The sequence below is a fragment of the Magnolia sinica genome, chromosome 7, assembly GCF_029962835.1.
Source record: "Magnolia sinica isolate HGM2019 chromosome 7, MsV1, whole genome shotgun sequence".
NCBI classification, from domain to species: Eukaryota; Viridiplantae; Streptophyta; class Magnoliopsida; order Magnoliales; family Magnoliaceae; genus Magnolia; species Magnolia sinica.
This window is the reverse complement of record NC_080579.1, coordinates 28602792-28630015: the sequence shown is the minus strand read 5'-3', so window position 1 is coordinate 28630015 and position 27224 is coordinate 28602792. Positions and strand designations below refer to the sequence as shown.

General features: G+C 41.3%; 2 protein-coding genes across 2 annotated transcripts; both read right to left on the bottom strand.

The window, feature by feature from the left end:
* Nucleotides 1-15452: 15452 nt before the first annotated feature.
* On the bottom strand, nucleotides 15453-17690 carry LOC131251256 (aspartyl protease AED3-like). The gene is made up of 2 exons (XM_058251870.1): nucleotides 17154-17690; nucleotides 15453-16392 (listed from the first exon to the last, which is right to left on the bottom strand). Exons 1-2 carry the CDS (start codon nucleotides 17673-17675, stop codon nucleotides 15565-15567), a joined length of 1350 nt encoding a protein of 449 aa, XP_058107853.1. The 5' UTR covers nucleotides 17676-17690; the 3' UTR covers nucleotides 15453-15564.
* Nucleotides 17691-23386: 5696 nt separating this feature from the next.
* Nucleotides 23387-24929, bottom strand: LOC131250614 (uncharacterized). The gene is made up of 6 exons (XM_058250899.1): nucleotides 24535-24929; nucleotides 24316-24433; nucleotides 24125-24220; nucleotides 23881-24036; nucleotides 23528-23788; nucleotides 23387-23392 (listed from the first exon to the last, which is right to left on the bottom strand). The coding sequence occupies exons 1-6, from the start codon at nucleotides 24927-24929 to the stop codon at nucleotides 23387-23389; spliced, it is 1032 nt and encodes a 343-aa protein (XP_058106882.1).
* Nucleotides 24930-27224: the final 2295 nt, after the last annotated feature.

Genomic DNA, 27224 nt, shown 5'->3' with positions numbered 1-27224 from the left:
AGAATCCGAATGGAGAGTTGGCTCGGACGAAGGTTTATGATATCATGGCCGCCTGTGCGTCCCGAATCTCCATAACTTGAGAAGGGAAGTGCTGGAAGCCGCTAAAAATTTAAGGATGGCGATGCATCCGGGCAGTACAAGATGTATAAAGATATGAAACGTTCGTACTGCTGGGACAACATGAAGGCCCACATAGCAGACTTCGTGTCCGGTTGTCTCACGTGCTAGCAGGTCAAGGTCGAGCATCACCGACCTCCTGGTTTACTTCAGCCCATGCTCATAGCTGAATGGAAGTGGGATTTTACATCCATGGATTTCATTTCTGGGTTACTAAAGACGAGAAAGGGGCGTGACTCCATTTGGGTAATTGTGGACCGATTGACAAAATCGGCTCATTTCCTCCCGATTAGAGTTTCAAACTCAGCAGATGATTTAGCCAAACTGTACATCAATGAGATTGTACAGTTACATAGAGTTCCTATGGAGATTGTGTCGAACCGAGACACATGATTCACGTCTATTTTCTAGACTCGAATCCAAGAAGCAATGGGAGTGAAACTGAAGTTCAGTACCGCGTTCCACCTATAGACTGATGGGCAGATGGAATGGGTAAATCAGATATTAGAAGATATGTTGTGAGCATGTGTGTTTGATTTCAAGGATAGTTGGGATGACTGTCTCCCCTATGCCGAGTTTACTTATAACAATAGCTTTCAAGCGAGCATTGGCATGGCTCCCTACGAAGCTTTGTATGGGCGCCCATGTCGAGCTCTACATTGTTGGGAAGAAGTTGGCGAGAAGAGTCTGGTTGGCCCAGACTTGGTTCAAGCAACCTCAGAGAAGATCAACATTATTAAACGTCGACTTCTTGTAGCCTAGAGTAGACAGAAGAGTTATGCTGATACCAAACAGCGACAGATGGAATTTATAGTTGGGGACCACATATTCCTGAAAGTTTCCCCAATGAAGGGAATCCTTCAATTTGGCAAGGAAGGGAAACTCACGCCGAGATTCATTGGCTCATTCCAGATTCTAAACCGAGTGGGTGTGGTGGCATACCGCCTCACTTTGCCCACACCAATCGCAGGCGTGCACAACATGTTTCATGTATCAATGTTGAAGAAATATATTCCTGACCCTTCCCATATTATCAAATGGGAGCAAGTACAGTTAAGTGAAGACGCTACTATGTACTGCGACCAACACGTGTTCTCGATAGGAAGGAACAAATGCTACGCAGCAAAGTAATCCCACTTGTGAAGGTACTGTGGACACACCACACTGAGGAAGAGGCTACTTGAGAAACAGAAGTCGAAGTCCGTACGAACTACCCTCAGATTCTTAGAGTACGAGAAGGTACTAATTTGGGGGATGAAATTTTTCTTTAAGGGGGGTAGATTGTAATGTCTCGGAAAAATTCGTACAAAGGCCCAATTACCACCTCAGGCAGAAATCTCAAAGGACCATATTCTGTTGAAATTTAAGCAAAAATTAATTAAGTACTGAAATAAATTAATCAGTGAATTAGCTTAGACCACCATTTACACAAATGGCAAGACCCAAAACTATCAAAACCACTAACTCAACACTACTTGAGAACCTAGGAGAAATCCCACGAGCCTGTCACTCTCAGGAATATATTGAAACTCCGTATCAGACCTCAACCGCACATTGAACGTCCAATGACCACAAAACTACAGGGTTATGTCCATCCTACTAGGCTTAACAACCATCACAGGAATTGATCCCAGATAGTATCCAGAAATGCACAACTTGAGCCCTGAGTAAAGTGTGTAAGAAACGCGAATATCTTTAAAAAATGTATTGAAACTTAAGTAAATTGGGCCGTTCGCTTGCACACAAAATTGAGGATTTCAGACCGTCAGTTTCTGACCAAACTTCACCCAGGGAAAAAGAAAATTTCCCTGCTCATATCCGTATACTTACGACCCTGATCAAGCAAGTTCGACCATTGATCTAACATGGGTCCTCTACGGCCGATCGGTCTATCCAATCATGCCAAAATCACAATCCTGGCATAAATCCATTCTCAGGGAACTTCTCCTATGATGTAAGTGAAAATGGGCCTCCAGATGAGCCCTGTTTGTTGAAAACAGACACCCTTTGGTTATGAATTAAGTATACCATGGCCCTGGGGCCATTTGCATCAGTTCTGGGCCTATATAAAGCCCTTAAACCACCCCATTCCCATTCCATACGAATTTCTCTAACCCTAGGAGAGAGAAGAGAGAAAAGAAGAGAAAAGAGTGAGGAGAGAAGGGAAGGTTTGGGAGATCGTTGCTGTGATTCTTCCCCGGTACTCCACACACTGAATCACCATTCCAGTTCACTACACAATTATTTTTGTCTTCAATTTGGGTAAGAAAACCTAACCTTAATCTTGATTTAGAGATCCAAATAGAGTAATTGATGAAATAGCTAACCTATTTCATTACTTAGGTGCATAACGATCCATTTTCGAGAACGTAGAATTCGAACCGCGTCAGAATCGAGTATTCTGACGAAAGGTGCGGACTATAAACATTTAGTTATGGTTTTCAATACTTTCAATGTCAACTAATGATTTATGTCTAACTTGATTGCTACCATATGATCTTAGTTACGACGTTTCGATATATTATGCATGTGTGAACTATGTTGAATACAAGATGCATTCCATGTGTTTGTTGAAATGTTTGAATGAACATGAAATTGTGATTTGTGTCTGTCATGACTGTAAACCTAAGATTCATATTTTTCATATGCATGATGATCTCTTTGTGTAAGGAATTGCCATAATATTTGTCGTAACTAATCTAGTTTATGTATTTAGTGATGTGTAGTCTAAGTGTTTGATTAAATGTCTGAATGAGAAATTACTGATGAATTGTATTTATTAAGTGTATTAAGATAAGATTCTCAATTACCTTAATCATATGTATAGTCTCTTTCATGTAATCATATTTGCTACTACGTAATTTATGGATGAAATACACATGTTAGGTGATATGTCCAATGTGTTTGATGAAATGCTCAAATGAGGTATTTATTTGGATTGTTTGTTAAATGCTGATATGATTATCACATGTATCTCTCTATTGCATCTGAGTACAACATGGCTCAGGCAATCGGTAACAATCCTTGTACTGGTGGCTGAATTAGTCTTGCCACATTGGGTAACTCGATGAATCCGTTTCACATGGTGATTGTCGACAGTGATTAGGCCGTAAGGGGTACTTATGCACTCCATGTTGATCAAGTCTACGTGTGCTCGTACCAATCGAACTTGCCAAATAAACTAATTGACCTATTGTGTGTTTACCATGTAGAGACATCACCGTATGAATCTAAGGTACCACTTACCAATGTAAAAGTCTTTTTCAACGATGGTACCACAATCTGCTAAGACTCATGAGCCGGGCATGGTGGTATGGGCACTGTGGTTGAGCTGTCGGCCTACGATGGGGTGACGAGCCTCCCTGTAGTGACCAATGAGCATCCCAAACTCGTGAGCCAGGTATGGTGGTATGAGACACCGTGTTCAAGCTGTCGGCCTACGCTGAGGTGACGAGCCTCCTCGTAGTGACCGCGAGTATAGACTCTTGAATTTGCTTATCTACTGCTTTTCTTTAGGGGTGATGCCCTGCAACTTACAATTATATGTAAATAACTAAGATTGATGACCCTAGATGGATCCTTCAGTTGGGTAAATGATATAAAAGGAGGTACCTTAGCTTCCCAAACCTGCTGTATGAATAAGCTTAATTAATTACTCGGCTAACACGACCATGCACTGCATTGTATGTGCTTTAGCGAGGAAGTTACACTTTAGGGAGTTTGTCTTGGTTGTCGGAGTCACTTTTGAGGGAGCTTTGTGCGAGGGCATACATCATTACTGTACACCATTCCTGCATTAACAAGAGTAGCTAGGAAGTGATTGTTATATTGCTTTATCATTACTGCTTGATTGACTTGATAACATGTTTACCTTTGCCTTATAGTACCACTGAGTTGATTACTCACTCCCACTCTGGGACGGTGTTTTAAAACACCAACTAGAATCTGTTGTAGATGCAGGTGAGGACTAAGTCTATGCAGCTGGTTGGACTTCATAGATGAGGAGGAATTCTCCTATGTTCAGCTATCAAGTGGGTCTATGTAGACCTTGTTCTAATCCGACGGGATTACAGGGATACATAGATTAGTTAGACACTTACATTTTGACATTTTGTATATTTTAAAACGAACCTTGTATAAATTAAACCCTGATACATCATTATACTCTGGAGGCTGTGAACCGCTTACTTATTTTAATACATATACTTCAGTCTTTCGCTTGCTTAATTACATTATCTCAGGAGTATAATATACTGTTTTAGTATAATCTCACTCATGTTTAATACATTAATATGGACAACATTTAAACATCATTATCCATGTTACATATGTGATGTGCTAGATCTCGAGAGTTGAGCTTTGCTCGACCCTCGAAATCCTGGATGTTACAAGATCTTTGGTGGCCAAGATTGAAGATTTTAGGAGTTCAAGATCTAAGAGAACTAAGTGAAAAAGGAAGAAAATTGAGTTTGCAATGTGCAAAATTTAGGAGCTGCTGAACTTGACTACGTTTCGGTGACATCAAAGTAAGTGTTCGATGCCATCAAAAGAAGCTTGATCACATTGAAAAAATCAAAGAAAATCAAGTTTCGTTGTTGACATATAGGTGAAATTCTCAATGCCATCGAGGAGAGGTTCAATCCCATCAAAGGTAAGCTTGATGCCATCGAAGCCAGTTCTATGACATCGAAAAAAATTATGAATTATGGAGTTTACTCGCTAGACAGTTTTAATCATTTCTCGATGCCATCAAATCGCTGGACAGTTTTGATCATTTCTTGATGCCATCGAAGACCCATTCGATGACATCAAAGGTTAGTTTGATGCCATAGAAGGATGATCGATGACATTGACAACTTAGGTAAACTCAACAGATGCGCATTGAATCTCGATTCAAATTCTGCGTAGGGACCCATTGAAGGTGTCATTGAAGTTGTGTAGTGTACGTAAAATTGAGGCTGTTTTTTAAGTTGGCCAAACAAAGGCTATATATATGGGATCCCTAGGTTTTCCTAAGCACGCTTTTTTTTTTTTTTTGTAAAGGAGGCTGCCAAGGGTGGAGAAAATTCAAGGAGTTCTTCTTCTCCGATTCATCGATGTAGTTAGTTTTTCATGTTTTTTAATATGTTAGTCCATGAAGGCTAGTCTCTTAGCTAAGGCTAAGGGATGAAGCTTGTAGTTGATTTCAATGTTTAGTTGAACTCATGAGTATTACTTTAAATAATTATAATAGAATGATATATTTTGAATTTACTTTAAAAAGTCTTTAAATTGTTTATTTTTGGATTCGTTGTGCACTCCAGGCATCACAAATACTCTGATTTAGCAATTGTTTAGTGTTGATCTAGAGAAGGAATCAATCTATACAATATATTGATCTCATAATGCCTAGGGTTGCATTAGATGCTTTTGATTCCATGTGATTGATGTTCGAGTGCTTAATGGGAGAATGGATAAATTGATCTCATATTCATCTTAATACCTATGAATGGTTTAACCGCTCCATTCTCCAACTAGATAGATTAGGAATTCGATTCCAGTTGTGTTATCTTCGATTGAATGGACTAATTGAACTTGGAATTACTATAAGTGGATTCTTGGATCCAAGTCCTTTACTATTTTTTTTTTTTAATCTTAAATTCATCTCGCTGGATTAGAATCCAACCACACAAAGTAAACGTAGGTTAGTTCTAGGCCGTCTTCCCATTCCCTGTGGAATCAACCTCGGTCTCATTGAGTTATTATTACAACACAACCCTGCACTTGGGGTTGTGATTAGTAATGTTTGTTTTTCCATTCAAATGTTATTTGACCAAACACTGTTCAACAAGATAGGTAAGGTTCTTAATTGTGCCGCCAATGTGCCAGAAGAACTATTCTTGGATGGGAGATCCTCCCGAATTGAAGTTGCAATGCTGTTACGTGACCCCTAGGTGAGTTAAAGGGAACGACCAATATCAGCCACAATGAACGACCCCTAGCTGCCACCAGTAAGCTGAGGTACCTAGCCAAAAAATGGTTAAACCCTTAACGACTCGAGAAGGAGTATGGAAGCGGGGTACACATCTAAAATTTTTAGCAGTACCAGAGGTGTTGACCTGAACTCAAAAGTGCCGATGGTAAAGGCATCGAGCCGTAATGAGAAGAGAATCAGAAGAAGTTGCAGACCTGCCTCGGCAAGAGTTAACCCAACCCTGACCCTTCTAGAGGATTTTTGTGTCCAACAGACCAATACCTATAAATATGGTGGGGGCAGTTCTGTCTTTTGTGTTACGTAACTAGGATTTTAATATTCTCAACTGACCCAATGACTGAACCAGCCTTAAGGAGGCAGACAATTGTGATAATTTATCAGATTACCTAAGTGAGGAGTGCTTCCTAGGGGATGACTGGTTAGTAAATGAATTAGCAACAACTACTGAAGCATTACAAGTCGCCTCACCAACAAACGCCTCAGCCAACCTTATGACTGATGAAAGCATTAATCAGGCAAAAAACCTCAGTATGGAAGTAGGTCCAGGAACTCTAAGGGGGCAATGTCCAGATGAAGGAATTGTGTTCAGGACATTACCACCAGTCATGTTCCATTGCAACATGGTTTTCACACTGCCTTCTAGTTTTCAAGCCAGACCAGCTTAGCCAAATAGAATGGCAGGTGATGTGGAAGAATATAACCCAATTATAATACAACATGCTTACTTTCCATTTGAAGAAAATGCCAGAAATGAACTCGAGACAGATGAAGCATCTCATGTTAACACCGTCGCAGTAAAGTCGGGGGGCTACGCCAGAAATGAACTCATGACATGATGCAACATCTCAAGCCGTTGAAGGATGTCCAATCACCAAAATATTGGTCGATAACGGGGCCACTGTCAACTTGTTACCACTAAGAATGATGTCGAAACTGGAGAAGACAATAGCCGATTTGATCACCTTAGAAGTTATTATCAATAACTTTGCTGGTCATGTTACGAATACTCATGGTGTCATGTCGGTCAATCTGACTGTTGGGACTAAAACAATATTAGCACTATTTTTTGTGGTTGATACTTCATCAAGGTATAATGCTTTGCTGGGTAGAGATTGGATTCATTCGTTTGCATGTATCCCATTGTCTTAATATCAATTCATGATCTTTTGGAATCGGGATGAAGTTGAACTGGTCTTGCCCGATAATAAACTCTTCTTGGCCACTTCGAATGCGAATGAAGCTTATTATTATGGGGAAGAATTATGACCAATTTGGTTCACTATGAGGAACAAGTTTGGCCAACTAACTGGAATATTTGTAAAAAAAGAATCCAAATATTGTTGTGTGGGCTATTATAAAAGTAATCCGACTGGGCAATACCCTACTAAGGGACATTGTTCCTTATCGGTTGGTTCCACATTCTACCATTGAAGAAATCCCATGATCGGTACATCAAGAGCTAAGTAATAGCAGGCTGATTTTATGGCCTTAATAAGAAGGCTCGAAGAAAGTTTAAGAGAGACAGATGATGGTTGTTTTGTAAACATGGTCAATGTGGATGTCTCGGTCAAAGAAGAGGGCATTGAGCTTAAATAGGCACCTGATAAGATGGAGGATTCTTGGCCCAAAGTTCAAGATCCTTTGGTGGAAGTCAACTTGGGGACTAAGAAAGACCTAAAGCCCGCATTCATCAATGATCTGTTGAAGCCATGAGAGAAAGTGCAATTGACTAACCTACTCAAGGAGTTTGCTGATTGCTTCGCATGGGATTACCATGAAATGTCAGGACTCGATCGTAGTTTAATCGAGCATAGGTTGCCTATAAAAGAAGGGTATCAGCCACATAAGTAACCACCTAAACAAATGACAGTGGAAGTAATTCATAAGATAAAAGGAAGAAATCGAATGGCTTCTGAAGGCTGGTTTCATCAAGCCCATTAAAAAGAATGGTAAATTACGGTTTGCATCGATTTTTGAAATTTGAATCTAGCCACACCAAAGGATGAATCCCCAATGTTAGTGCCCGACCAATTGATTGATAGCGGTATCGGGCATGGGATCGTGTCTTTTATGGATGGCCATTCTTGTTATAACCAAATCTACATCGCATTGGACAATGTGACGAAGACGACATTCAGATGTCCAAGTTCATTAGGAACTTATTGCTAAGACTTAAGAATGTAGGAGCCACATATTAGAGAACAATGAATACCATATTTCATGATATGATTATCAAGTTAATGAAAGTTTATACGGACGATATAGTGGTCAAGTCGGACAATATAGAAGACCATGTCGTCCAATTGCGCCAATCATTTGAATAAATGAGACTCCATAAACTAAAAATGAACCCCCTAAATTGTGCATTCGGGGTTTTGACTGGTAATTTCCTGAGATTCCTAGTACATTAATGAGGAATTGAAGTCGACCAGAACAAGGCTTGAGTGATCATTAATATTCACCCATCGAAGAATAAAGCTAAACAACAATGATTTCTAGGGCAAGTCAATTTCATGCGGAGGTTCGAATCTAATTACTGAGGACTAACTAACATCTTCTCACCATTAATAAAGTTAAAGCATGGATCCAAGTTGGTATGGGAGATGGAGCACCAGTTGGCCTTTGATAGAAGCCACCGATTCAGATGCCACTAGTTGAAGGTTGACTGCTTAAGCTATATATTGCAACCACTACAAAATGCGTCAGAGCTCTCCTGGCCTAGGATGATGATATGCAAAAAGACCGTGCAGTTTAATTTTTAAGTCAAACATTGCTTAATACCGAAAGACGTTACTCCGCTATGGAGAAGTTATACTTGTCATTATATTTTGTGGCCAGTAAATTAAGATATTATTTGTTAGCCGAGAGAGTAAATGTAATAGCGGTAATCGATTTAGTGAAATAGATGTTGAATCGATTGATTTTGAATAGCCGAATTGGAAAATGGGTATTAGTTTTATTAGAATTTGATCTTTGTTATATTCCACAAAAAGCAGTAAAGGGTCGGGCCATAGTAAATTTTTTGGCCAATCATCCCTCTGATCTAGTAGAACAAATTTCTCTATTGATTATGAATTTGTAATACATATAGCTAACGCAGTGAAAATTGATCTTTCATGGTTCAAAGAAGAATAAAGTGTCAAGAGCTAGTATAATTTTAATCTCCCCAAGTGAAAACAAACTGGAGTTTGCGTTTCAATTGGAGTTTTACTGCACCAATAATCAGGCTAAGTATGAAGCCATGATAGTCGACATAGAATTATTAATGGAGTTAGGAGCGAGGAATGTAATGGTAATAGGTGATTCGCAGTTAGTAATCAATCAAATGGCAAGGCTGTTCAAGTGTAATAGTACATCCTTATTGCCATATTATGCCTTAACAACCTAGATGTTAGATTTTTATTTATTTATTTTTGAGCAAGTAGGGCTGATGCATGTGACTAAGGATCACAACATGGACGCCAATAAAATGTCGCAGTTAGCTGCGGGGTTCGATGCCCTAAGAGGATTGGTCAAGATGCAATTCAGAGAATATCCTTACTATCTATTTTTGAAAGAGGAGATATTATGAAGATATGCCAAGTAGAGCTAAGGGAAGAAGATTGGAGGGCTCCTCTCATTGGTTATCTTCAGAGCCCACACACTAAGGTTGACAGGCATGTGAGAAGGTCGCTTGCAAATTATGTCATGATTGACAGTGAACTCTACCAAAATGGGGCTGACAAAGTTTTACTCCAATGCCTGTCTAAAAAGGAGGCTTTGTTAGTAATTGGTGAAGTTTGTGAGGGGATATGTGAGGCTCAATAGGTGACACAGGGATGAACGTGATGAGGATAACTACTCCGAATCCACTTCTCTGGACTCCTCACAGAGACTTCTCAAATCCACGAGGAGAGAAAGCAGAAAATAGAAATAAATTCTAATAAATTCAAAATTGATTAATTGATTAATAAAAACGAGTTCACAACCCTTTAAATAGGGGTACCAAGTAATGGGAAAGAAATTAGAATCAAACTACAACTCAAACTCTTAGAATCCGCGACTTACTATAAATAGTAAACTTACTATTTATAGACGGTCGTGATGTCTACTAGTGCGCAAGGTTTCCGGCCAAAAATAGTAAGTGTCCTATTTGGCTTCACCAAACCGTTCTCCTAATTATTCTAAGCTCTTTTCACGTTGGGTGCAACTCCTAAAGCTCGACGGATGAAGAGTTATAATCAAACTAAAACTTACTATTTATAGTAAAAACGAAATTAAAACAGGGAAACGACCGTCAATCCAGGGGTTTTTTGCAATTCCGAGCTACATAACCTAGCATAGCAGGGTTGGTTGGCTTCAATAGCTCGTTCTACCCCAAAATCATATATTTTACATCAGATAACTCATTCTGGATTGCAAGATACGCCTGATTTAAGGTTCGATGGTCTAGATCTGTCGTCGACTGGGCCTTTTCTAATCCATCTTGGCCATGTAGCTGTCCGCGACCCGCTTTACATCACTAGGCAGGGAGGAAAATGAGACTCAGGCTCAGGTGTTACGGTATTTTTAGTTGATAATGACAATCAATTGTATACGATATGCCAAGGGTTGTGAGGCTTGCTAGAAAAATGGGCCAATTCAACATGTGCTCGCCATGGAGACACATTCTATCATAAAACCTTGGCCTTTCTAGGGTTGGCCGATTGATTTGATAAGTTAGATTTATCCACCTTCATCACAGATGGATTCATTAATTATTGTGGTGACCAATTACTTCATCAAATGGGTAGAAGTAAAGCCTATGAAAGAAGTTGATCATTAAGAAATTATAGAATTCATTGAAAGTAGTATTATCCATCAGTTTGGGATTCTAGAATTCATCACGATGGATCGAAGTGCAGCATTTTCAACAAAGGAAGTGCAAGTGACCAACTAACTGAAAGGGGGTTGGTTACAGGTTGTCTGCATGAATGGATAAGGGATGCATTGGACTAAACCAAATAGTCGAGCAAGCAAGTTCGGGTAATACTGCTCAATCCCAGCCTTGGCATTTTTGCTCGTGTTTGTCGTACCTCCGTAGGGAAGGTCCCTGCAAATGAGATAGCTTTCCCAAGCCAGGTGTGTCTCGGATGCCTCTTGGTCATTCTCTTGTTCGAGTCGGCCAGTGAACTAGCTTGGACCGTATTCTCCATCATAAAACGGAGTGAACGACCAACTCTACTTGCTTTTATTCAAAAGAAAGAATAAATTGCTCATATATGCCAAAAAAAAAAAAAAGTCGGTTAGATTGATTAAGGGGTGTTGATGATGCATTCGCCATAGGAAGAATAAACAGCTTCAGAGTGGATGGGATCGCGTATGAGAGAAGGATGAAGATAATCATTGAATCACATTTAGAGAAGCCACAACAGTCCTCCTCCAAGAAATAGACCTTTAGTGGTGACTTCGTAAATACCCATGTACAGGTGGCCGAGTACAAAAGGTGTCAGGACAAGCTTTCAACCTTAAGTAAGTGCCTCACCCAAAAGAAAATATTCATTTGTGACTTGTAGGGCATTCGCGTAGAGTGAATGGCGGCGGGATCTAGAGTAGAAGGAAGTCCATGTATTCCTTGTAATCGACAAGTCCACTGCGTTTACGATAAGCCTGTAAAAAGTGAGAATAGGCTTAATTGGCTTTATTTGAGAAATGTTTGGTTTCTTTTTATGTGAAACTTGGGTAAACGACTTCACCATAAGGAAAAAGTTGAGTTAAAGCCATGAAGTCGAAGATGTTCAGGCTCATAGGGCTGCAACCGAAGAAGAATGTGTTGGTGTAAGAGATCCAGAATGTTGAAGCTGCAATGAGAATAATATGATCTGAAAGATAGTCGTAGATGAAAAAGCTTGATACATTCATAGATGCTCGATTCTCTCCATGTTACCTCATATTGAGAAGAGACACGAACAAACTAAGTATCCAATTCTATAAGAGGTCTTGAACATGATCGATGGTTCTTTATAGCATTAGAAGGATCATGGATGTTTTCGGATTAAATCGCCAAAGTTTCACCAAGACAGATGGGAAGCAGGGCATCCATCATACTAACTTCATTAGTGGCCGTTGTTGGAGAGAATGTCAAACCCATACAATAATAATATCCAATAAGCGATTTGAAGACTGTTTTGTTGATGCATTCTCCAAAGAGAGCATTCGTCATTGTGACGAGATCTTCTTGTTAGAATGATGGGGGAGAAGATGAGGAGGCAACCATCAATTGAGAAAATGGCTGAAGTTCGAAGCTACTTTAGGAAAGGAGAAGGAGAGCGTAAGAATGAAAAAGTAATCAAATGACCCTTATGTCGGGCAAAGCAAGGAAGCGTTAATTAGGGCATCATTGATTTTTGTTTGAAACAATGAAAAGGGCATGAGTCGTCGCGAGATTTAGTGTCGATTTCGAAAAATGGTTAGTTATCGATGACGTGTTGTGATGAATCAGTCGAGGCGGTTATTGACTTGCTACCACACATGAAAAACAAATGTTGCATTAATGAGGGATCACATGTTGCTTTCACCTCTTTCCAAAGGTGAAGCAATGTGAAGGGCAATGTTCTTCCCCATGGTCATCATTCCTCATGAGAACCAATCAGAAAGAGTTACTTGTGATCTATATGGATTTGCATTGTATTTTTGAAGAGATGCAGAGATGAATGGAGAGGATTTCTTGATAACATAGATGAAATACATCGAGTGATGTCAAAGATGGTCGATCGTGAAGGAGCAGTTATGGGACAAGTGGCAAGGAAGTCTCTAAAAGGTCATTTAGTGCTGAATGGTTATAGAAACTGTTAGAATGTGGGAATGATCCAGATGGTTAAGTTAAAGATATAAATAGCAAAGGAATGCAGTGGAAAAAAAAAATGTCTCAGACCAAACAAATCAAACCAAACATTATCTTTCAACTGTCCTTTTAGGTAAAAGTTTTTTTTTTCTTTTCTATAGTGTAATCTTTTACTTATTGCTAAGTAAGTTACATTTTTTAATGTAATCCTTTACTTTCATCTTGTTTTTTTAATATTCCATAGTGTAATTTATAGCATTAATCAAGTAGCCGATAACCTTAGCCCTAATTTGAGTTTACGCTCACATGTTGGATTCAGTTCTTCACACAAAAAAGTATTTTATAGTTGTTCTTCATGACCAACTATAAGAATCCCTTCCTCATTTTCATTCATATATATTGAAAAATCCTTTTGTATAAAAGGCAAAGGTGTAACCCATCATTATACGATAAACCTTATCCTCTGAATATTGTCTAATTTTGTTTACATACTAAGTGAGTAGTTGAATAGGTGACTGATTTCATTAGATCTCAGTTATACATTACATGTTTACCTATCTTAGTGATTGGTTTATCGCTATTCGATTTGAATTGAGTCACAATTCCAATTTTGACATACCGATGAACTTACTGCTAAAAAATTGAGCAGCAACAATCTTCACTCACTCTACCACTTGAGCTATGAATTGGTGCGAGCCAATGATGTTATGGAAATCGTACCACACATACAACTAGTGTGGTATCTATTCAACCACGGTGAAGAAAGAAGTATGTAAAGTCACATTTTACAAATTTCGACACACTTTTTACTTAAAAGTGCTTTTAAAAAGCCGAAAGGCATGCCGTAATTGGATGTATACCACATTTTTGGTACAAGAGCACCAAATAATTTTCTTCATTACGGTCTATTGAGCTTGACGTCAGACAATCATGTAAATCATTTTTAGAAAGAGCACCTAATTTGGACAATTTAATTTACCAAGCAAGTTTTAACTGCATGGTGAATCGTTGTCATGTTTTAATTTAATTAGGATAATTATTAAGTAAGCTTTTATTAAGTTAGAAAAAAGTATTACTTAAGTATTGTTTTCTAAGGGTTTTAATGTTGGGTAATTTTTTACTATAGACGGGGCCTTCTATTCACCTTATCTGTATTAATGACTCAAAAAAGATGAAAATACCCTTACTTTTTCAGCTGTTTTTACTTGAAAACCAGTGCACTTTCATCTAAAACCCTTCTATACCTAAAAATCTATTCTCCCCCATAAAAGGTAGGCATCTACCATGCAAATTTTTCCTTTAATGTTAATAAGATTAAGAAAAAGAATCCACTCATCCACACCGACAGGAAACAATGGAGATGAAGATACCAACCGATGAAAGCTTCTCGGGGCCTGTTTATACACCATCTCTCACTTGTACGACCTTCAAAAAAAAAAAAAAAAAAAAAAAATCCTAATCCAAGAATTCTTTGGCCTCCTGTTGGTTTTAACGGTGAGCTTTTACATTCCACATCCTTATCATGTGACCCATTCAAGTTATGGACTTGGCTCATTTTTTGAGTCTTTCTTTGGCCTCCAGTTGGTTTTAATGGTGAGCTTTTATATTCCACATCGTTATCATGTGACCCATTCAAGTTATGGATTTGGCTCATTTTTTGAGTCTTTCTTTGGCCTCCGGTTGGTTTTAATAGTGAGCTTTTACATTCCACATCCTTATCATGTGACCCATTCAAGTTATGGATTTGGCTCATTTTTTGAGTCGTGTCCTAGCGTGAGATGAAGAAACTGATGGACCGTGTGGATGTTACCTGGACATCACCATGAGCCCCACATAGCTTCCGTCTGCCCACAAGAACTCCCTGTTGGCTAGGGCACAGATAATTGGCATCCGGTCTGGCATGCACCACGCGGTTCTGAAATTCCTCCATCCTATTTACGTCCTATGTGCACACTGAAGATCTTCGCGTTGGAGATGCGACCTACCTGTAAGCCCACATCCAGCGATGTGGGTGGGGCCCTGACCGTGGGTCCACTTCGATGTATGCATTGTATATCTACATTGTCTATTTGTTTTACCCACTTATTTTAAGACATGCTCCTAAATGTAGCAAATCCAAATATCAAGTGAACCATATGACAAGAAACGTAGGTGATTTACCATTAAAAGCTTTCTGTGGGCCATAAAAGTTTTCGATCAAGTTGATATTTGTGTTTTTCATTGGTCCAATTTTGTGTGACCTCATTGAGTGGTTGGATGGCAAATAAACATTAGGGTAGACTCTGGGAAGTTTTCGACGGTGATCGTTCAATAACCGCTGTTTCCTGTGGTATAGTCCACCTGATATTTTGGGCAGCTTCATTTCTGAGCCATGCCGGCAGAATGGATAGACGCGTTGGTCACGGTCCCACGCACATCGCTGGATCCGGAGTCTCAGCTAAGTCGCGTCCCAGCTCGGCGGTTCCAAGCCCTCGTTAACTTTCCCACGCGAATGGTAAAAGGGTAAAAGGGTAAAAGGAGAGGTATTAAGGGAAAGCGGAAAAGAAAGAGGAAGATGAGAAAAAAGCCAAAAGAAGTAACGTACATTTCCGATTCCAAACAACGTACACGACCAAACAAGCCCTGAAACCCTTCTCAGTTCAATCTAAAATTATAAAATAACAGACGAAAATCAGCTACATAGCTCACGAGAGACTCCAACCCTTGAATTAGGGACGTCGAACAGTACCCTATGGTTCTGCTGCTGCATGCTCGCTATCACATTCACCACCGAATTCACATTCAGCGGCGCTGCGGCCATCGCCAGGCAAGAGATAGTCCCCGCCGTGCTGTGTATCATCACATTATCCAGCGGCAGCGTCACATTCATCCCCACAAAATGCAGCGTTATCGTCGGAGGCCTTATAGGCCCCACATAGCAAGTGTCGAACCCGCCGAGTGTTGTCACCGTCCCATTCACCCTCCTCCTGAACACGTCCCTCACCGCCACGTAGGCCGGCTCCACCAGCCTAGTTATGACGGTGCCAGAGTCGATGATGGTCCCGGCGCCTGTGGCGGGGTTGAAGGCCAGCACTTCTGGAGGGATGTTGACTACCCTGCGCCCGACGGTGATGCCGATCATGTTGACGTAGTAGAGAGAAGGCCTTCGTGGGTTGCGGAGGAGTGGGGTGTACTTGATGCGCTTTGGCTGGGCGATGGGGCCGAGCTTGAGAGAGCCGGCGAAGTTAGGAGACTTGAAGCTGGGGAGGCAGTAGGAGAAGGTGGAGTGGTAGAGGTTTTGGGTCTGTGAGAGGAGTGAGAGGGGCCCACGTCCGAGGCCCAGCAGACCCTGTGGTGGGACCGATCCGCCGGTCACGTGCTGCAGGCAGCCGAATGCGTAGTTGGGGACGATGTCGTTGGAGAAGGTGAAGGTGTCTCGGGAGAGGTTGGCTTGGACGGTGGAGGTGCCGTAGGTGAGGTTGAAACTGCAGGCCGAGCCGGCGCACGATGGATTTGGGACCTGCGCGTTTTTCACCGATGGCACACGTTAGTAGGTTGCACTCATTTTTTTACAACTTGCTCGTCGCGCACTTTCAGCGCGAAGGGAAGTGCTCGAGTGTACTCGCGTGCAACTCGCTTTCGGTACACGCGCTTGCAGGTGGTCCCCTCGTACAAGCCCCATGAGTTGGGTTGTGCGAGTGGGGCTGCACAAGAACGGTCGCGATCCTCGCAAGCGGCGCAAGTGCTCGAGTGTACTCGCGTGCAACTCGCTTTCGGTACACGCGCTTGCAGGAGGTCCCCTCGTACAGCCCCATGAGTTGGGTTGTGCGAGTGGGGCTGCACAAGAACGGTCGCGATCCTCGCAAGCAGCGCATTTTAGCAAGATAAAACAGGAAGCCTCTAACATACGCCGAGATATGTAAGAAAGGCGAAGATGCATTACATACTCCATTGCAATCCTTGCTTTCTAACCAGCTCGTTGGGCACTTCGTGCACGAAACCGAAACGCTCTTGTGTACTCGCACGCGACTAAAGCGTACAGATGGCTCACTCGTACAAGCCCCATGAGTGTGCCCATGCCCATCTATGAGCGGTAATGATCTTGCACACGTGTACGACGGTAGGTTGTGCGAGTCGGATTGCACGAACAAGCACGCAGCGCACGTTAGCAACAAAGATAGGCATCCTCAAACATACGCCGGGATGTAAAGTTACACGAAGAAGGGAAGCTTAATGGCATGTAAAAAAGAAGCAAAAGAAGGAAGCGGTGGCGTACGGTACCTGCTTGCATTGGACAGCCTGGCAACCGAGGGTCGAGTAGGTGGAGGATTTGGAGGAATCGAAGACGCTGCGGGAGCAGCCGACGCACCCGGCGCAGGGTACCCAAGCGGCGTCGTTGCTGATGTCCAGCGCCATGAGCATGGGCTGACGTGGGGTCCCCACGTTGGTCCGGACAATGTAGGTGGTGCTCTGCAGTAACTGCCGTCCAGATCCAACGGGCAAGATTACCCGCGTCGATCTCAGGTTCGTTAGGTATAGTAGTCGGGCCTCATCCGCAGCTGCCATTTCCAGAAGAGTTTCTTCCCATGACTTGGCTAGTCGGAAGGGAGAGCAGGGTCCATAGAGGTGCATGATTCCAAGCGTCGAGCCATGCTGCTGCAAAGCAGCGCACCGTGGCGCGGATGCATGGGCTGTGCTGTCGAGCCATGGTAGGCTGAGTATGAAGAGGCAGCAGCAGCAGCGGAATAGAAAAGCTAGCATGGCTATCGGAAGGAAAGGGGTAGTCTTGCTGTCTCCCTCCATGAACGGTAGGAAATGGGGTTATATATAGGGACTAGGGAGAGGAAAGATGTTCGCTCATGTGGTGGAACCGTTGGGAGGGTATACTCGGCCAGTAAAATCAGCGGAAAGGAGACTATGTGGCCTACAACACAAGGATCGGTTGCGAGGGTATACTCGGCCAGTAAAATATTCCCTACTGTCTGTGGGGCCCACCACTGGTATATACCATCTAATCCATTCATCAGACGCGCCCCACTAGGATGAAGGGACGCAACATTTAGCCTATTCTAAAACCTGAACGTACCACGCGACACGAATTTAGAAGCTTTAGTCATGATTTTACACTTTTCCTTTCATTGTTGTGCACCTAAGCTTTACATGGGTTAATTTTTGAGTTTCTACTGTGAGCATGAGGGTTAGAACAATATAGACGGGATGGATCGCGTACACGGTTGACGTGGGTCCCACAGCAGTCCGGTATCACTAAATACCATAAGAGAGCACCAAGTATATGTGTTGGGGAGCGTAGTGTTGTGAAACCAGACTGGATTCCATTTGCTTTTGACGTATGTACGGTTGAGCGGGAGCCTGTGATGCCATTGTCGTTTTGTCGCAGCAATGCGATATCCCCTTCAATACCTGTTTTAAATCACCCACGCTCCACGGGTCCACTTTGTTGTGTATATGACGCCATCCGCTCCGTCCATCAGATGTGCTCCTCCATGATAGGGCCTGTGAGGAAAGAAATAGACACATAGAAAATTCAGGTGGACCACACCACAGGGAACAATTTAAGTGGGACGCCAACCGTAGGTTTTTCTGTAGCATCACCACGGCTTGTGTCATTCATCAAAGACGTTCATCAGGTGCGGCTCAGAATGATGAAGGGGTATAAAAATCATCAGCATGATAAAAAGCTCAGGTTGGCCATACGGCATGACTTAGTGGTTTTATTCACAGGTTTTTGCATTTTTCGGCTCTTTTGAGATCTTTATGAGGTTTTTCTTTACGGTGATTTTGAGCGTTCTCAACTGATGGATGGGTTCGATTTCACATATACAAGATGTTTGACACCATATAACCTAGGCGTTTTACTTGCTGCCTAACACGAGTGTTGTAGACGATTCCAGGCCCTTTTCTTGTTTATTTTTATTTACATGCCTTTTTCTTGAGAAAATGACCACTGTAGAAAAAGCCTTTTCCCCAGCGGTTTTTATGAAAGAATACAAACTTAAGTGACCAACTTAGATTAGCACGTGCGGACAGCGACTTTGAGGACGAAACTACCCCTCCTTTTCACTGCGAAGACGAGCGCTAACGCTCCTCCAACTGACAGTTGTACGAACGGCTTAAAAGAGATCGAAGTTACATGGCGCCACAGCTATGTATTTATTATATCCACAACGTTCATCCATATTTCGAGATCATTTCGGAGCATTATTCAAAAAAAGAAAATCATATCCAATGATCAACTGGGCCACACCACATAGAGCAACGGAAAATTGATTTTCATCGATAAAACTTTGTAGGGCCCACCAGAACATTTATTTTCCATCCAATCTATTCATAAGGCCACGAAGACCTGGATGAAGAGGAAAAACGATTTTCATAATGATCCAAAACTTGTGTGGCCCTAAAAGGGTTTCCACGGTAGGCGTTTAAGTAGAATGGTAATGGCGTGTGGACAGGGATACGGATCTAGCTACGGTTATAATCCGTAGCTATAGCAGTAAGTCAGCGATCAATCGTGAATTCCATGATTCCACCGCAAGTTGTTGTCCCTATCGGCGATTAATCGTGAACCTCGCGATTCCACCCTCCGATCTATGGCTACGGATTATAACCGTAGCTATAACCGTAGCTATAGCCATATCCCAACACACTTTCTTTCTTTCTTTCTTTCTTTTTTTTTTTTTTTTTACATGGAGAATTTTATTCTACCTACATTTTTTTCTAACACATATTTATATAAATATATAAATATAACCATATAAAAAAATCTCTTTTTTTTCATTTCTTTCTTTATTCATATAATAAGAATATTTTCTAAACCAAAATTAGTTACTGACGTACCATATATAATTTTAGGGCTGAAAGTTGGGCAGGCTCAACCCGACCAACCTGTGACCGACCCGACATTGGGTTGGGCTTGGTCAAGATGTATCGAGTTTGGTCTTGGGGTTGGGCCATACAAACAGCAACTCAATAAAACTTAGGTTGGGCTTGGGTTGAAGTCTTGGGAATTGCCAGGAAATGCATGGAAATGACCGTGAAATGAAGGAAAATGACCATGAAATGCATGTAAATGACCATGAAATGTATGGAAATGACCGTGAAATGAAATGGAATCGCTAGGATTGACCATGAAATGCATGGAAATGACCATGAAGTGAAAGGAAATGACCGTGAAATGCATGAAAATGACCGTAAAATGAAACGGAATCGCCGGGATTGATCGTGAAATGCATGGAAATGACCGTGAAATGAAACGAAATCGCGGGATTGACCGTGAAATGCATGGAAATGACCGTGAAATGAAACGGAATCGCCGGGATTGCCCATGAAATGCATGAAAATGACCGTGAAGTGAAGGAAATTGACCGTGAAATGCATGGAAATGACCGTGAATCAAAACGGAATCGCCAGGATTGACCGTGAAATGCATGGAAATGACCGTGAAGTGAAGGAAATTGACCGTGAAATGCATGGAAATGACCGTGAATCAAAACGGAATTGCCAGGATTGACCGTTAAATGCATGAAAATGACCGTGAAGTGAAGCAAATTGACCGTGAAATGCATGGAACTAGAAATCGAAGTGAACTTAAAAATTGAGTGAGGCAACCTACGAATTGAACGCAAGGAACCCTAGAAATTGAGCGAGGCTACCTACGAATTGAGCAAGGAACATATGATTTGAGCAGGAAACTAGAAATTAGAAGCGCAACCTAAAATTGAAAGGAAACTTAGGAATTAAGCGAGGAAGTAGGAATTGAGCGAGGCAACCTAAAATCGAGCGAGGCAACCTACGAATTAAGCGAGGAAAGTTAGAAATCGAGCGAGCAACCTACGAATTGAGCGAGGAACATAGGATTTGAGCGAGGAAGCTAGAAATTCAATGCGCAACCTAAAAATTAAGCGAGGCAACCTAGGAAATGAGCGAAGTAAGCAAGAAATAGAGTAAGGAAACCTACGAAAAGAACGAAGGAAGCTAGAAATTAAGAGAGGAACCCAAGGACGTCAGGAAGGGAACATAGGATTTGAGCAGGGGAAGCTAGAAATTCAATGAGGCAACTTACAGATCGAGCGAGGCAACCTACGAATTGAGCGAGGAAGTTAGGAATTGAGCGAGGAAGTTAGAAATTGAGCAGGGGAAGCTAGAATTGAGCGAGGCAACCCAAGAATTGAGCGAGGAAGCTAGGAATTGAGCGAGGAACCTAGCAATGAGCGAGGGAAGCTAGGAATTGTGCGGGGCAACCTAGAAATAGAGCAAGAGAACATAGGAATTGAGCGAGGGAACCTAGGAATTAAGCGAGGGAAGCTAGAAATTGAGCAAAGGCAACGTATAAATTAAGCGAGGCAACCTAGGAAATGAGCGAGGAAACCCGGTCGACTCCGCAAATGGCATTCACACCCCAAATATTTGAGATCGTTTTTTATTCCTCTAATAATTGAAACTAGAGAAACAAGTTTTTAAAATAAGGCAAAAACTAACTTTGGTGTATGTGAAATCTTTTCGTATTTCAATTTTTGACTCAAGGTCAAGGGCTATTGATAAGCATAAATGTTGGGAGTTTTGACGTTTTGAATGATTTACGAGGAATTATGCTTGAAGTGGCTTGTGGCTGCTACAACTGATAAGAAAAGGATAGCTTGATCCTACGATTTAGGAGCAAGGGTTATTGAATGTCATCGTTGAGTTAAGAAATCCTGTAGGTAGCCCTAGTGAATGGGTTAGTAGTATGAGTTTTGTGTTTCACTTGCCTAAAACCTCAAGAAAATCAATTCTTTTTTATATTATTTACACTGCTACAAATTAGCATGTTGATTTTTTGCTTTCACATGTGTGCCTCTTCGAGATGCAACTGTGTCAGAACTGGAAGATTTAAGTTCTCATTTTATTAGTGGCTTATGCATGATATGAGTGAGGTCAAACAAATGAGTATGGATTAAGACTTACCGAGGATTCTTTTCTTATTCCAGGCTTCTTATGTCACCTGGTACTCCTCTTTTTCTTATCTGGAAATAGAGTTAAACAAGTCAATCAAGTTCAACTAAAGTGGATCGAACAAGCCAATTGTGGCCAGCTCGGATCAGGCCGCTCCTTAATTCAGGTGGTTAGTTGAGATTCCTATGAAATTTTTAAAAATTATGTGTCTCCGTGGCTTGACAACCGCTGCGATACTAGCTAATGTTATTGTCGGGCCCACACAGGGATTTCGTCGAACATAAAACACATCGGTGGGTTTGCGCATTTATATAATTATCAAATTTAACATATGTATAGCATTTATAAAGGAATTATGAAAGAGAAAACCCGATTAACATATGGTTTGGTTTTTGGGTCGTCTGAACCTATCTAACATATGGAGTTTATAAGGATATTTGGAAAGAGAAAACCCGACTAGCCTAGGGTTTGGGTCAAGGGTCGAATCTCACCTCTTTGTCCTAGGGTTCTTTTTGCAAGGGCCATGTGCCTAAGGAATCGCATGTCAGGACACATGCATGCGGCCATAGCTAAGAAAAATGAAAGAGAGCTCAAATTTGTTACCTTTTATTAGCCACAATTCCCATTTACGGTGGTAGGGCCGCAGTCTCCAGCGAATGACGGATGTAGAAGTGTGGGAATTCCAATTTCCTGCTCCCCAAGCACTCACACCCTTTCCCCAATCCTCTCTCTCTTTCAAACCCATCCTTCTCTATTTTCTCTCTCTCAGCTGCTGTAAATTTGCTGTGGGAGTTAGGGAGAGAGGGTTTAAAGGTTTATATATACCCTGCAGCTTAGTTCAGTTGGCCCTAGGTGCCACTTATTAGCTGAGATGGCCCTTTGGGCCCATATATGGTAAATCAAGCTGCCCTGATGGCCCCTGGTTCATCTGAGTTATGAAATGGGTGCCCCATGGTCAGATAAGGGATTGTCCAATGTTTAAACTCAAACAGATGTGGGGATTTATCGTAATATTCCGATTTGCAATTAATAGTTACCGTTCCTAAAGCCAACGTAGAAAACGAGCGAAGCAACCTATAAATTGAGCGAGTTAACCTAGAAATTCAGTGAGGCAACTTATGAATTGAATAAGGCAACGTAGGAATTGAGCGAGGGAAGCTAAAAATTGAGTGAGGGAACCTAGCAATTGAGCGAGGCAATGTACAAATTCAGCGAGGCAACCTATGAATTGAGCGAGGCAACGTAGGAATTGAGCGAGGGAACCTAGGAATTGAGTGAGGGAACCTAGCAATTGAGCGAGGCAACCTACAAATTGAGCAAGGCAATGTAGAAATTGAGCAAGACAACATAGGAATTGAGCGAGGGTACGTATAAGGTGAGATAGGGAAACTTGAAATTGGGCAGGGCAAACTAGAAGTTGAACAAAACAAGCATGAAAGTTGAGTGATGAAAACATTTACACGTTATGAAATTTAATTCATTGTAAATTTTCTGAAGTACAAATTGTGCGGGGTACATACAACACTATATATAATCCAATATTCCTCAAAATTATCCTTTTCATCTCATGCCTACAACAAGTATCATTTACAGGTTACAGACAAACAATCATATGCTATCGACTTCCTCCAATGTATAGTGAATTTTTGCAAGTCTGTTCCCTCCAAGGTACGACCGCTGCACAGTATATCGATGAATTTCATTACAAATATGCCACAGTCAAAACTATTGCATTGCTTTGGCACAGATTTCATGGATTTGGCAGTCCAAGTCTTCCCTTCATGCGCGGTGACGTCTCCGGTGGTATGGAAGAGAATCGGGAGCGCCTCCGTCATCAAATTGATCATCTGCTTATACTTTAGGAGAGCATTTGACACTAAGCTATCGATAATAATGATCTCCCGTTGTCTTGGATATAGGACCATCAAGAACCAATGAGAGTTATCATGGTTGATGGGTACATAAACCTGTCCATGTTTAAGAAGTAGGCTATCAGTTAAAAAACATGATCAAAGAACACATTACGACCTTTTTTGATGTTATGTGATGAATAAATTACCCGTTCACTATACCAAATCTCCTTGGCGTGTGATTTACCCCGCTGCTTGGCAATTGCGATGACATTGTTCATCATGCTTACCAACTTTGCACGTTCCGAAGCAAACTTTGAGTCCCGATACGCCCTTAGAGTCGGCACACTAGTTTGAAGGCATGGCTGTAACAAAAATCAAAGATCAATACAAGTAGAAAAACACGAATTAATTGAAAAAATAGGTTAGCGATACTCTGAACTAAATATTTACCATAAAATAAGTGGGACAGAACTTGCAATCTTGGGGATATGCAATTGCACAATCAGACTGCCTTTCCTCTAGGAAGTCAACATATTTGTCGATAGCCTACTCCACAAGATAATATGATTCAGCAATAATCGATTAAAAGATATAACTATATGAAAGTCAATGTATATAGACACTCTCATACGAATGCTTACCACGCTATCAACCCACGCATCATCTACCCATATAGACTTGAACCATGAAGCCTCTCCCGTCTCCTTATTTGCTTCATAGTATTTTTCTACCTCTTTGAGTTCATCTGTCGATAGCATCCTGAATGGATCCATTGTAGATGAAATGGTATCGGAGATATAGGAAAGTTTACAGCTTCCTCAGGTCGCCTCACCATGTTCGGGGTTGTATTAATCGAAGACAGGGACAAGAATGGAGAAACCATATAATAAGATGGCTTAAGTACCCTTTTAGTTCTCCTTACATAAACAGGAGGAGAAACGAGTGCTTCATCCAATAGATTACGCTCCGCCATACCATACGATTGCACCTCCAACTCCACATTTCCCTGTTCTTTTTCTTCCATATCCTCAACTTTGACTTTCTTCTTCAACTCCTCGTCCTCATCCCTCATAAACTGTCCTCTCTGTATATAGAAATATTCCTTCTCCTTCTTTAAGGCCTCCCTCTCTTTCGCTAAGTTTTCAGTTTTTCTCAATAACTCACACATTCGCCTATTTAACTCCTTGTTCATGATGAAAAATAATTCCTTCTCTTTCTTCAACTGCACTCTCTCGTTTAGATCTACTCTCTCCATCTTTAACAATTCTTTCTCTTTCAACAACGCCTCCCTCTCATCAAGCCTCTCTTCTCTCTTTCTCAACTCTTCCTTCTCTTTCCTTAGCTCATCCCTCTCCTTCTTCAACTCCTCTCTCTCCTTCTTCAACTCATCTATCCCAACCCTAAATTAATCCATCAAAAGAGATGGTTTCACGATATTCCTCCCTGATCCCTCTCCCTGTACGCCTTTTTCATCACTTTCCGCTGATCCCCCCTCACCCTCGTCATCATTCTCGTTACCCTCATCGCTCAAATCCTGAGTTTCGATGACCTTCAAAATATATCAATGCACATATAAGAGTTGAAAAACTTTTAACGGTGAATTATACAACATTTAATTTTAATTAAACGCTCATGATATCTCACCTGAAAACTATCAAGGAGCAAGCGAACGACGTCCGTTTCCCATTCTCGTAGGGTGGGTTCCAAGTTCTATATTAAGATAGTCTGCAAAAGAACCCAGATTGATGTTAATATATGGAGTGTAAGTGTCAAATCAAGCAAAGTGAACGGCCGAGAAATACATATACTTACAGCTTCACTCTCAAAAATTGCATATATTTTGTTGTACCTCCAACCCTTCCAACCTCGATATTGAATGAAGCGTGGAATTTGCGAGGGAACAAATGAAATAACACACTCTTATAGGGCCGGTAATCTCTCTACAGCCCATATCTGTTTTAAAGAAATTGCATGAGGATAAAAATCCACAATTGAATATAATCATGTAGAATAAATAAAGAGTTCTTACCTGCAGAGGAAAGACACAACAATATACATTGTAGCGAACCGCACCTGATGCCATCACAGCAGCTGCGACCCCTTGCGACATTGTATTGTAGGCCAAACTACCCCAAGGATAGCTATAGAAATCCTCTATGGAGTCAACTAGGTACATATAATCCATGTTACACATAGTTTTCGATTCGGTTCCCCTAACAAAATACTCTACACACATAAGTAGAGCAACCTTCACTACATCCTTGTGCTTATTGGTATCAACTAATTTATTAAACGCATCTAATAAATGCTTCTTAATAACTGGATATTCTCTGAAGTATTTGTCCATTAATGTACTACTGATGGGACGCTTTTCTGGTATTGTAAGCTGCCCAGTCTTAAGCCCTGTTATGAGGGCGAAGTCCATCTCCGTGAATTGCAACCGTGTCCCTCGTATCTCAAATATAAAATCCCCTTTATATCTTACAAGAAGAAGGTGAAATAGATCCCCTATAAATCGAAAGGATGAGAGGTGCAACAAGAAGGAAAATGGAGATTGCTTGAATAGGCTTAGCCGAGTATCATGCTTGTCTAATCCACCCTTCATCGTGTCGAACCACCATCTCACTGAACACTTAGAGGATGAGTTTGGGAATTGAGAACAAGAATCGTCACCTACAAACATGTAATTGAAAATATATTAATAGCAAATTTCACTACTTAAAGAATCATAACGCAAAAAATTAAACATAGTTGAAATCGAGCGAAGCAAACTAAAAATTGAGCGAGACAAATTACAAAATGAGTGAGGGAAAGTTGAAATTCACAAGGCAAACATTAAATTTAGCCTGGCAAGATGAAACTGAGCTAGGCAACCTAAAAAATTGAGCGAGGCAAGGTGAAATTGAGCGGAAAACCTAGAAATTAAGCGAGGCAACTAAGAAATTCAGCGACGAAACTGAGACAATGAGCGAGGGAACCTAGAATTTGAGCGCGGCTACCTATCAATTAAGCGAGGCAACCTAGGAATTGAGCGAGGGGAGTTAGAAATTGAGCGAGGGAATCTAGGAATTGAGCGAGGCAACATAGGAATTGAGCGAGGGAAGCTAGAAATTGAGCGAGGGAACCTAGGAATTAAGCGAGAGAAGGTAGAAGGATCCTAGAAATTGAGCAAGGCAACGTAGTAATTGAGCGAGGCAATGTAAGAATTCAATGAGTGAAGGTAGAAATTAAGCGAGGGAAGCTAGAAATTCAGCGAGGCAACCTAGGATTTGAGCGAGGGAACCTAGAAATTGAGCGAGGCAACCTATAAATTGAGCGAGGCAACGTAGGAATTCAGCGAGGTAACCTAGGAATTGAACGAAGGAACCTAGAAATTAAGCGAGGCAACTTAGGAAATTGAGCGAGGCAACGTAGGAATTCAGTGAGGTAACCTAGGAATTGAGTGAGGGAAGGTAGAAGGAACCTACGAATTGAGCAAGGCAACATAGGAATTTAGCGAGGGAAGGTAGAAATTGAGCGAGGGAAGCTAGAAATTGAGCGAGGGAATGTA

What these genes read in the sequence shown, in the direction of transcription:
- LOC131251256 (XM_058251870.1), bottom strand. Translation starts at nt 17,675, where the DNA reads ATGGAGGGAGACAGCAAGACTACCCCTTTCCTTCCGATAGCCATGCTA. An exon ending in AGGCTGTCCAATGCAAGCAG is followed by an intron (nt 16,393 to 17,153) that starts GTACCGTACGCC and finishes AAAAACGCGCAG; the next exon opens with GTCCCAAATCCATCGTGCGC.
- LOC131250614 (XM_058250899.1), bottom strand. Translation starts at nt 24,929, where the DNA reads ATGGAGAGAGTAGATCTAAACGAGAGAGTGCAGTTGAAGAAAGAGAAG. An exon ending in ATGCGTGGGTTGATAGCGTG is followed by an intron (nt 24,221 to 24,315) that starts GTAAGCATTCGT and finishes CTTGTGGAGTAG; the next exon opens with GCTATCGACAAATATGTTGA. An exon ending in TCTGTCCCACTTATTTTATG is followed by an intron (nt 24,037 to 24,124) that starts GTAAATATTTAG and finishes TTTTTGTTACAG; the next exon opens with CCATGCCTTCAAACTAGTGT.